The sequence below is a fragment of the Suricata suricatta genome, chromosome 8 (assembly GCF_006229205.1).
Source record: "Suricata suricatta isolate VVHF042 chromosome 8, meerkat_22Aug2017_6uvM2_HiC, whole genome shotgun sequence".
Lineage (NCBI taxonomy): Eukaryota > Metazoa > Chordata > Mammalia > Carnivora > Herpestidae > Suricata > Suricata suricatta.
Window position 1 is genome coordinate 130,919,409 of NC_043707.1, and position 11,655 is coordinate 130,931,063.

General features: G+C 58.7%; 1 protein-coding gene across 1 annotated transcript in view; it reads right to left on the minus strand.

Moving 5' to 3' along the window:
* The window catches only part of EFHD2 (EF-hand domain family member D2), a 16,139-nt gene that overhangs the window by 3,722 nt on the left and 762 nt on the right, over positions 1–11,655 (minus strand). Inside the window, exon 4 of the mRNA XM_029945902.1 lies at positions 11,485–11,655. Coding sequence (XP_029801762.1) covers positions 11,485–11,655 — 171 coding nt within the window. The remainder of the gene's footprint in view (positions 1–11,484) is intronic.

An 11,655-nucleotide genomic window follows, 5' to 3' on the forward strand; every position in this document is an offset into this window, starting at 1 on the left:
AGAGGCTGAGGACATCCTGACACCTCGCACTTGACCGGTCAGAGCATCGCAGGCTGGGCTGCAAGTAGTCTGTCGTCCTACTGCAGCTGGTAGGGGCTCCCGGCCTGTGGCTTCTGCTTGGTTACCTCTGATGACAGGGGACCCCCTACACGGCCTGCTGCCTCTCACATGTGGCACACTGTGGCTGGAGCCGCAGCCTCCCTGCACTGCATGCAACGTGAGCCACGGGGACAGAGAATTCACGAACCCTGGGGGTACAGACTGCAGTGGTCGGTGTGTGTGGGGGGGTGTCTGACATGTCCTCCAGGGCCAGCCTAGCATCTGTACTGGCGCTCAAGGACACCTGGGCCCCATCTCTCCTCCCCCTCCTGCCCCCACTCAGGAGAGGCAGAAGGTGCCACGTGTCACAGGGCAGGGCCAGAGGTCACAGAGTAGTTTTCTGGGTGGTGGCCTGGGGTGAGTTCAGGGAACAGTCTGTGCAGGGTACGTTTGCAGAGTGCCAGGGACAGTGGCTGGAAAAGGGCTGGAACACTGATAAGGTGATCAAGGTGTGCCTGCACATTTCAGGTCTGTTTCCTTCCACCAACGGCCCAGCAGACAAGGCACAGTGTGTGTGTGTGTGTGTGTGTGTGTGTGTGGCCAGTCTCTCTTGACTGGCCTCCTTGTGGTAAGTGCCTGGGTCAGAGATGGCCTCCAGGCCCGGTCCCCTGACCGGGGAGGTGTCCCAGCATGACGGATGTGGGCACGGTTTGCACAGCCTAGACGGGTCCTCTTATCAGGCTAATGAAAACACCTGCCTGGACTGCCTCCTGGGGGGCAGGGGGTGGGAAGAGAGTGGTCTCAGGGCTAAAATGGGTTTTCTGAGCCTAAAGAAACCTTGTGTAGTCCCCAGGCCTCAAGCTGGCAGGGTGAGTGGTGGTGGCAGCAGAGTGACATTGAGGGGCTGGGCTGCAGAAACCCATGTCCTGGTCTGGGGGATCCTATGGAAACGCTTAGTTCATCTCTGTGCCTTCTTCAGGGCTCCCCAGTTCCCTCCCCCCACCTCTAGTTCTATATAAGCTTCACATGACCTTGAACAACTCATAGAAGCCACTTTGTACAATCTGCCTTTGAGCTGGGAACTTTACTGTACTTAATCCCCGTAATAACCATATTATATAATGGAGGCTCAGAGAGGTTAAGTGAACTGCCCAAGGTCACAGAGCAGTAAAGGAAAGGAGTGGAAGCCCAGCTCCTCAACCTGCTCCTAAAGCTGCACATTGGCTCCGTGCCCAGCCCTTTCCGGGTGTCCTGGGAACAGGGTGTTTGTGCAAGGGGTAGAAAGAGTTCACTAATGAGTCAGTGGCTGGACGTGCCGAAGCACCAGGGAGGCTCTGGGAAGCCAGCAGGACCTCAGGGTCCTGCAGCTTCTGTCCCCTGCAGGGGTGGGAGTGCGGGCTGGGGATAGACGGGCCAGAGGTCCCCATGGTCAGTGCCCTGGCTGCAGCGGAAGCCGACGTGAGAGGATGTGGTAGAGGACTGTAGGTCTCAGGAGGGTCAGGCAGGCCTACGACCCCAGGCCCCAGGCCCCACTCCCAGCTGGAGGGGCCCTGTGTGTGTGGGGGGGGGAGCAGGGCCCCCCTTCCTGCCATCTTTAGGGTCTGGTGAGGGGCTGCTGCATCACCCCCAGTGGCAGCCTGGGGAGGGAGGGGGTCAGTTTCTCCTGGGGCAAGTCACACCAAGACTTTCTGTTTGGGAAAACAAAACCCTGGACCTTCTGGACGACAGCAGAAGTCAGCGATGACATGTCAGGGCTGGGGGCGGACTGCCTGGCTTCCAGCAGACCCTGCCTCGTGAGCCTCCAGCCAAGGCGTGATGGGGACTCTCCTGCAGGGTCACTGTGAGGACCGACCGAGCTCATACATGCCAAGTGCTTAGCACAGTGCCTGGCACACGGAGCTGACTCCAGAAATGTCACCTTTGTTTAGCTCCTACTATGTGCCAGGCATTTTGTTTCCTTTACAGCGTCTGTGCTCAGGAGTCCTGGAGGGTCGGGATTACTTCCCCGTGTGACTGACCAGGAAACAAGGGCCGTAGGGGTGAGGTGCGCTGGCTCCGTAACCAGCCGGCCAGGGACTCACACCCCATCCCTACGGTTCCTGCCGCCAGGCCACCTGCACCTCCTGAGAGCCAGCTTCATTTACCGCTTCCTTGTGTGGGTCTCTCCTGCAGCGGGGGCGGTCAGTTTCAGAGGAAGTGCAAATACAGTGTCTGAGCTTGGACAGAGACTTGGACTTGGTATTTCTTGGTCTCTGGCAGCTCCCAGGCCTGGCTGGGCTGCGGCTTGAACCGCTGCCTCCATCGATCAAAGGTTAATCAATTACGGGGTCTGGGCTCTAACCCGGGCAGGCCCTGGCCCCCAAGGGGACAATGCAGGGCCTGGCCACGCTGCCAGCAGATCCATCACCAAGAGGAGGTGACAGAGGTCAGGGAGAGGCCAGGGGCTAGGTGGGAGTTGGCACCCCTGAGGAGGAGACCCTGGAGGGAGGCTGTTACCCTGGGGCCCATGTGCCCGGGGCTCTGAGGTGGGTGGGCTCTGGGTCACTGGACCAGACAGGTGCCCAGGTGAACGTGACCCCAGATGGCCTTGAAGGTTCTGTGTCCACATCAACTCCACCGTGACTGACTGGGGTCTAAACCCCAGATCTGCACCTTGTCTGGCTGGCCGACCCTGGTCAAGTCTCCTGACTCCACAAACCCCCATTTCCCCACTGATGTCACGGAGATCAAAGGATCCATCTCAGGACAAAGGCACAGATGAAAAGAGACAATCCAAGTAGATTCCCAGCACAGAGCCTGGCCCACAGTAAGCACTTAATTAGTGGTAAGCACTTAATTAGTAGGGATGGTCAATATCAATAACAATGATGTTAATAATAATAATAATAATAATAGAAACATTATAATGCCTCGTCCATACCAGATGCTGAAAGCCTGACAATTTCATTGTCATCGTGGCCACTGAGAACATTTTGTGTGTCAGCTACTCCATTAAGTACTTTGCACATAGAACATAAAAATGGTGCTGATGAGAATGAAATGGTAAAAAAATAAAAGGGCTTCTCCCTTGGGCGCCAGTCTGGATGGCGCATGGCTGTGAGGAAATGCTTCTTGCACCCTGGTCTGGAGGCAGGGGTGGGCAAGATGATCCGGGGCCACCCCCAGAGCCTCCCCCTCCTCTGAGGCTCCCACTAGGCCTGATTCCAAGACCCCACCACGTGGGGAGGTGGACAGACAGCAGGACAGAGCCTTTCACTTCCTCGCTGGGCAGAGGGACAGAGGGACCTCAGCCCTGGGTTACTCAGACCTTCCTCTCACAGGAAGGAGGGGCAAAGGGGAGGGGGCTGTCACTGGGCCACCTGCAGGTGGATGACTGGCAACACACGCAGTCTCTCCCCAAGCTGGAACTGAGGGTGCAGGTGGCCCAGAGGGACCAGGAACAGAGAGTCAGTACATAGGATCTGTCTGCATAGCCTGGTCTAACTGCTTCAGGTTATGTGGTGGAAATTGGGGTCCAGAGTAGGCATCAACCAGCCCAGGTGGACTGCAGGATCCCCAAAGCAGGAGGCTTTCCTCCTTCCTGCCTGTCTGCTTCCTTCTTCTTTCTGGGCCCAGTGATGCTCATGAATTCTGAAGCTTACGGGGGGTGGAGGGTGGTGGGCACGGACACTGGGCTGAGAGCCTGGCCTGGGGTCCGCCTAGGAAGGCCGATTCCATCGGGCAGGACTGGCAACAAAGCTCACAGGCTGGGAGCTCAGCACTTTGCTCCAGCACTGGAGGGAGGCTGCAGGCCCTGGCACTGTGCCCACATTCCTACCCCCCTTCCCCTGAATAGTTCCAGGCGGGCAGGGCTCGGCAGCTGCCGCTCCGGATGCTGGGGACAAAATCCCTCCCGTCTCCTCCCAAAGGAGAGCAGAGCACAGCCACCACCCAGACAGACTTTGTCTCCTTGCAGGGAGCAGGTCCTGCCGGCCGGCTGCTACCCCTCCCCCCTCTGATAACCAGGAGGCATGGCACTGGGCAAGAGCTGGCTCTTACAGCGTACCGTGCCCAGGGTTCATCTCTGCTTCCTTCCTCTTTGCTGAGCACTTATTATGCACCAGGCACCACGCCAAGTGTTCGTATCAGACCCTCACAAGAACCCCGTGACCCAGGCCTGAATATCCCTGTGTTATAGACGAGAAGACGGAGGCACAGGGAGGAAGCGGCTTGGCCACAGCCACAGTTGACAAGGACACAGCCCGGATCCGAACCCCGATCTGATGAAACACACATGCTTTTAACTACCATGCCCTGTCCTGATGCCCACACACCCTGGACTAGAGAATCTCTGGCTGGGATGATGTTGGAGGCCACGTACTTAGCCATTCGTGAAGGCCAGCACGAGCCTCCCCGGCCCCCCAGCGGTGCTTGGGGTCTGCTGGCAGAATGAAGGGGAAGGTGGGGGCGCAGGAGGCCCCGATTTTGTCCCTTTGCTTTCGATCCCAGGCCTTTGTGGGTGGCTCCTCTGCCCATGGGGGTCCCCAGGAGGACAATCAGCTGGAGAGAGTGGTGTCTATGGGCCAAGGACGCCCCAGGCCCACCTGGCCTTGGTCTCGGCATTCCCAGACCTGGCCCAGGTCCCGTGGCTCCTAGGCCTTTAGATGCTTTGTCCTATGGAATGGCAAGGCAGGTCCCTTGCGGCAGGAAAGTCTGGAGGACAGCAAACTCTGGCTTTGCTTGCTGTCCGGTCACAGCCAGCTGGCACCGCCCACGTCCCTCTGCAGGTGGTCACCCACAAGCCTGAAGATAGCTGCTTGCCCCACCCATGACGCCCCACCCCCCGCCCCCAGGCTGCCTGACTCAGGAGGGGAAAGCCAGGCCACTCACCACTTCCTCTAGTCCTATCTGCAGAACTGGACACTCGATCTGTTGCCATGTCAGCCAAGGAGCGGGTGTGAGGGTGTGTGTGAATGAGCGCACGAATGTACGAATGTCGTTCGTGGCCAGCGAGTCAAAGGACCAAGCAGGAGCCCCCCCCACCCCGGCTCCTCTCCCGCTCCCGAGCTGACACCTGTCTGCTGGGGGCTGTCAGGGCTTGGGGCCTCCTAACCTCTGTTCAACCACTGCACACCAAGTGCCATCTCCCCAGGCTTGTAATGTCAGCAGTGGGTGTCCCACCAGTGACCCCCTGCACTGCCTCCTTCCTAGGGGCTCTTAATAATACTTATTGTTAAGACAGTGATTGCAAAGAACATTCACTGAGCATCTAATACAGCCTGGTGTTTATTATTTAACTTCCTCCTTCCCTTGCTGCTCCAACCGGCTTTACCTGTAGGAAAACCTCGGGCAAGAGACGGGCAAGAGACGAGAGGCACCTGGGACTGGCCGAGCGCTTCTCACACTTGAGTGTTAGAATGCAGACTCTGACCATGGTGGAGCCTGGGGGATGCTGACGCTGCCCTATCCGGGTCCCACGGGAGTGAGGGACTTGGAGTCACAGACCCAAGTTCACACGCCGTCCCTGCTCCTTACTAGCTGTGTGACTCTGGACGGGTCACGGAGCCGCTGAGACCCAGTCTTCTCGCTTGTGAACACAGTGGGTGTGATCTCACGGGCTGTCATAGAAGGACTGAACAAGAGGCGAAGTGCCCAGGAGGGAGGGGTCCGACAGTGGCCCTGGTCTCAGTCACTTGCCAGTCTCCACGTGGCTCTAGCTGCCCCTTCTGGCGCGGGGACTCCGGCTTCTCTGCAGTCCTTGAAAAGCAGAAGTCAGCCAAGGAGAAGGCTGCTCGGCAGTCAGAGAGAACTCAGCTGCCAGCAGGGAGTGGGGACTGTCCCTGCTGAGGTCTCAGAACTTGGCCTTGCCTCCTCCTTCCGGCTGGCCTGGCTTTGCTAAAGGGCCTCCCCTGAGGCAGCAGGGCCTCGGCGGAGCCCGGACTCTCCCAGCAGAAGCCAGGCCTTGGACCCAGAGGGTACGGACAGCTGGACGGGAGAAGGCAGTCAGGAAGGTGCAGACCAAAGGGGAACCAAAAGTCGCCAGGCGGGGGAGGGGAGCAGTGACTCAGAAGCGGGAAGGGAAGTAGGAAGAGCAGAGGGTGAGCACTAAGTTCAGGAAATCCTCCCTCCCCAGGGGTGGGGCATATTCCCAGAAAGCCAGGCTCCTGGCTGTACCCCCTGGCCCAGGGCTCTCCCCCAGAGGCTCTACCGGGACTCCTCTCCCTCCCATCCACAAACAGCCCTTTCTTAGCCTCTGGCGCTCCCCACAGGCAAACCTGCTTCTAATCCTGCCCCTGCCACTTGTTATAACCTTGCATAAGTGACTCAATCTTCTTGAGCCTCAGTGTCCTCATCTGGCAAATGGGGATAATATTAGCCACCTCACTGTGCTGTCGTCTAGATTCGATTCAATTCCTGAAATGAACACATAGGCTCCTTTTGGAGCAACTGGCCCCCAGTGGCTCCATTTAATGAGGAGAGGGCGTGGAGGGGGCTGGCGGCAAGGAGAGCATAATTGGGGCACCTCTGATGACAGCATTTGGTCCTCGTGGTAGGAATAAAGAATCAGACCATTTCTAGTGGCACGGGCCCATCCCCTCCACTACCATTTCATGCCACTTTAAGCTTCCTGACGGCAGGAACTATATTCTTCCCTGGGTCCTCCAGAACTTGCACACAGCAGAAACTTAATACAATATGTGTTTGAGGAATGCTCAGATGAATGGATTTTATGTTTGTCCAAGGCATCTATGTTTTTAACAGCCCACAGGCCAGACACCACGGTGGACTCTTTACAAAGCATCAGGCCTTTTTAAACTGAATCCTCCAAACTTTACCAGGTAGGGTGTCTAGCCCAGGGGAAACTGAGGCTGAGAAGCTGGGCAGCCTGCCCTGAGTCACCCAGCTGCACAGATGGGCGCTGGAGTCCCAGTTCTGAATCACTCTAGAGTGCTGTTTGCGCTCTCCTTTTCTTCTGCCACCTGCCTTCCACGTAATTAAGTGATAATGAATTCGTTTCCCCATTTTTGGTTATTTATGAAAGCCATACGTGGTTGTCAATCAGAGAGTCTGTTCGGCGAGAGAAAAGGCAGGGGCTCTCGTGCCGGGTCCCCATCACTCAGGCCCAAAGCGTGAGGCTGTCGCCACCCCGGCAGCTCCGTATGGGGTAAGTGGAGGCAGCCAATAGCTTTTATGGGGCAACCTCCATGCCTGTGCAGACGGCCGCCACCTGGGGTGGGGATGAGGGTGGCGGGGACTTAACAGTACCTACTTTGGGCCAGGTCCGTCACAACAGCCCTGTGAAGTATTCTTCCTGTTTTAGGGTGTGGAACGGAGGCCCGGAGGGTTTAAGTGCCTTGTCCCAGGCCCACAGCTGGAATTCAAACTCGGGGCCACAGACCCCGAAGGCCCTGCTCTCAACTACTGTGCCTAATACTGTCTTTCAGGAAAGATGCCGGGGGAGGTGCTGGGAGGGACAGGATCTGAGGGGACACGTGGAGGAGGGGCAAACAGAGAAGAGGGGAGGGCAGAGGCGTCCAGCAGGAGAAGGAAGCCTGCCTCACTGACGCAAGGAGGGGTCATGAGACCCAGCGTCTGGGGACGAGGCTGGCCGAGCAAGGAACTAGTGCGTATTCCTCAGATTCCACGGCAAGTTCCGAATTACATGGCTGCCTATCTCTCGGGCAGGTCTCGACTTACAACCCCCCACAGAGCCTCGTGCAGGCTGCTGCTGGCCCAGGGGTGGGCCCCCTTGAGGCTCTGTGGGGTCATACCATTCGCCCTTTGGCTGGAAGGTTCCAGAAACAGCTCTGAATGGATGGGCAGAGAGAGAGAGGTGGGGAGAAGGGTTAGAGGTGCTGGGGCAGCTTGAGGCCACCGGGGGAGGGAGGACTGAGCAACCAGGCTCCATGGAGGTGGGGACTCCTCGTGCGGCACACCGGGCCAGCCCCCTACAGGTGTCACCTCCGCCCATCCCTGCCCTGAGAAGCGGGGACCACCATCCTTAGCGTACAGATCAGGGTGCTCTAGTAGGAAGTTTCTAGGGGGAGACTTCCAGTGACCCTAAGCAAGTCACCACACTTTTCTGGGTCTCAGTTGCCTTTTCTGTAAAGTGGGGGGAAGGGCTGGAGGCCCTCGAGGTCTCTGCCGGCTGGCACCTGCATGGCTGGGTCGCGAGGTCAGTGATGGCCGGCAGCCCGTCTTGCCTCGCTCAACCTCCTCGACACCCCTTCTGTCTCTCTCCTCAGGAAGTATCCAGCCGGAGTGGATGGACCGGAAGTCCCCGGGAGGCAGGGTGTCATGCAGAAGGGTTCAGGACCCCTTAGAAAGAAGGAGGTCATTGCTGAGGACAGCCTGCTCCTTTTACAGATGGGGAGACTCAAGCCCAGCGTGGGCCGACAGACCAAGTCAGTGGCAGAACCAGAAGGACTCAGGACAGGGCTCTCCAGCTCCTGCCTTCCCAGGAAGGCCAGCCCCCAGTTCCTTCGGCCCTATCTCTTGTCCTCAGCCCCGGTGAACAGCTCCCGGGAGGGCAGGGCGGCCCTCCTCCTTGCCAGGGAGCTGGAAACCAGGGTGGCATTCTCAGTGGGGTCCTGCTTGGACCCAGGAGGCCGCCGCACCCTCCCCACCCCCAGGACAGCAGAAGGAGAACAGGGGTTTTGTCCTCCATGAGAGCCTGTGTGTTGGCTGTTCCCGGCCGGCCGGGACTCGGCTGGGCTCGGCCGGCTGGCACAGAGAAGCCTTGTTTCCTTGAATACAAAACCGGCAGCTTTCTATCCTCGCCAGGGCCCCCGGCGGGCAGCACTTCCTTCCCTAGAAGGACAGCTCCCTGGCCCCTTCCTGCCCCCTACACCCACAGTCGGTGCTGTCAAGAGCTGGCTTGCAGGGGTGTTGGGAGGGCTTAAGTTCCCCCCTAACTGCATCAAAATCAACCTTGTCAGACGAACACCCAATAACAGCCTCTCTAGCAAGTGAGTTTGCCGGCAAAGGCAGCGTCAAGGCCATTGCTCTGGTCAGACGCCCTTCTGATCAAGCTGCATGCAGCCTCTCAAGTCCCAGGTCATTTTGGGGGTGCATGGGTTTTTCCAAAACAGCTCCGTCCTTTTTATTTATTTATTTTTTTTGGTGGGGTGTAGAAATGCCATCAAAGCCCCCAGAGAAAGAGGATTCTGGGAGAGAGACACGGGCCAGTGGCGGGTCCAGAAGGTGGAAAAGGAGCTATGCACAGGGAAGGGGGCGTTGGAGAAGTACATTTTCCCACCCAGAAGCAGATGTCTATGATGGAAAACCCAGGCGGAGGAAAGTGGGTTTTGGAGTCATAGACCTGAGTTCAGATCCTGGCTCCATCATTTTCTAGCTGTGTGGTCTCGGCAAGTTATTTAACTCCTCTGTGTCCAGACTGCCCAACAGTACCAGGGTGGCGGCAGTTCTAAGATGCGGGGATGCTGGGTGGGATCGTGGAGCTCCTTAGGACTAGCCGCCGCTGACGCCGCCCCACTGACGCTGGGATCATGGCTGCATTTGAACCATCTTCCCTGAACCGCCTGCCCCGAGGGCAGGGGCAGCCTCAACAAGGGAATTCCAGACAGTGATGCTATCTAGACCTAGCCCTGGGCTCAAGGAGCTTTCTATCCGTTTGGGCTGGAATCCTGGAAATCCTGCTCTCCAGGTGGGGCCCGTCTTTAGAAGAAACTTTAGAAGAACTCTCAACAAAGACCCTGGAGTCAAAGAAGCAGGCTCCTCAGGGTCCAGAGGAGGGTTAAGGACTCAGTTCCCCCACCAGGCTGACCCTTGGAGGAGTATGGGGCTCCCAGCCACCCAGGTCTGGGAAGCAAAGCCCTCTTGCCCCGTGTTGGGGCAGAAGCAGCAGCAGCGAGAAGTGGGCAAGAGCCTTTCTCAAGCCGTAGGGGTTGTGAAACACCTGGTCTCTGGGCTTCCTGCTTGGGCGCTATGCCCCGTCCCGCCCTGTCAAGGCGGGCCAGCACCTCTCCACTCCGGACCATGCGCTATGCCCCGTCCTGCCCTGTCAAGGCGGGCCAGCACCTCTCCACTCCGGACCACAGCCTGGGCTGTTCCCTACCAGAAAAGGGGCTGGGCAACAAGAGGTGGGGAAGGGAACCGAAGGGAAGGGGGCTGAGAGCGTTCACAACACTCCACCACTACCACCGCCTCCCCCCGCACCACGACCGTGGTGGTGAAGAGTCTGACAGTCCACCTCAGTCCCAACTGGATGTTCTCAGGGAGGGACCAGAAGGGGACCATTTAGTCCCTTCACAGAGAGTTCAAGTTCTCTGGGGGAAGGGTGGGGAGGGCTGAGCCAGGCCTGGGGGTGCCTGTCCACTCTGCTAAGGGCACAGTGTGTGGAATTACATAGGGGAAAAGGGAGGGGTGAGAACAACCAGGCAAATTAGATAGGAAGGTGTGGGGTGTCGGAACCCCGTGTGGGAGGTAAGAGAGAACACAGTGTGTGGGGGGGGGTAGACAAGGGCTCTGGGGGGGGGCAGAGACCGCAAAGCTGCTGGGGGTGGGGGCTTAGGGCAAGAGTAGGGGGGACAGTGTGTGGAGGGAGGAGGGAACTCAGCCCTGAAGGGAGGATGGGGGGGTGGTACAGACCTGCAGAGTTGGGGGCTAGGATGGAGGGGTATCTCCCTAGGGAGGCCACCTGAGGGTCAAGGACAGGGGTCCTGGATAGCAGAGTGGATGGGGGTTGGGGTGGGAGCGTCTGAAGGGTCTTTGATCACAGTTTGCAGCAGGTGCTGAATAACTGGAGGGGAAGAGGAGTGGGGGTCCCTGGGCAGAACCTACGTTGAGGGGCATCTGAGAGAAGCAGAGGAAATGAAAGGACCCCAATGCAAACAATATGTGTGCCAGGGAACAGTAACCTCTGTTGAGAGGCTGAGGGGTGGCTGTTGGGAGGGGGGGTGTTTTTGACCAGGGTGTTGGGGTGGGGGTGGGGAATTCGAGTAGCTAGGGGAGGAAAAGGAAGGCCACGGGGTCTTCAAGTCTCAGTATGAGTGGGTGTCTGGTGGGTGGCGAGGAAAGCTTCACTAACTGGGCAGGGGTCCTAGGCCAGAGACCCATTATCTTCAGACTCATGTATATGGTGGTAGTGGGGTTTCAGGGGGACTCGGGATTCCCTGGAAGGGCTGCGCGGTCCCGGACACTGAGTACGCGCGTCAGGTGTACTGGGGACCGCGTCACCATGAGGAGAGGGTCGCATATCAGGGCCTGGGGGTCGCCAGACTCACATGCGTGGTGGGGAGGAGGTCCTGAAGCCTCGTGATTAAATGAAAGGGGCCGCGGGGTCGCCACCCCTGGTGTGTCGGGGTTTGGGGGCGCAGAGCTGGCGACAGGGGTCCCGCGGGGCGCGGGGTTCGGGGGGTTCGGAGCCCAAGGCCGGCGCGCGGGGTGGCTGGCTGGGTGGGTGGGTGGGTGGGTGGGTAGGGGGCCGGGTCGGGCGGGCACTCACTGCTTGAACATCTTCTCCATGTCCTTGATCTGCTTCCTGGAGAACTCCTTGAACTCGGTGTAGGGGTTGAAGACGCGGCGGCTGGGCGACTGGGGCTCGCCGATGCCCTGGTTGAGGTCGGCTCGCCGCAGCAGCTTGGCGCTCAGCTCGTCGTCCGCGCTGCCCAGCGC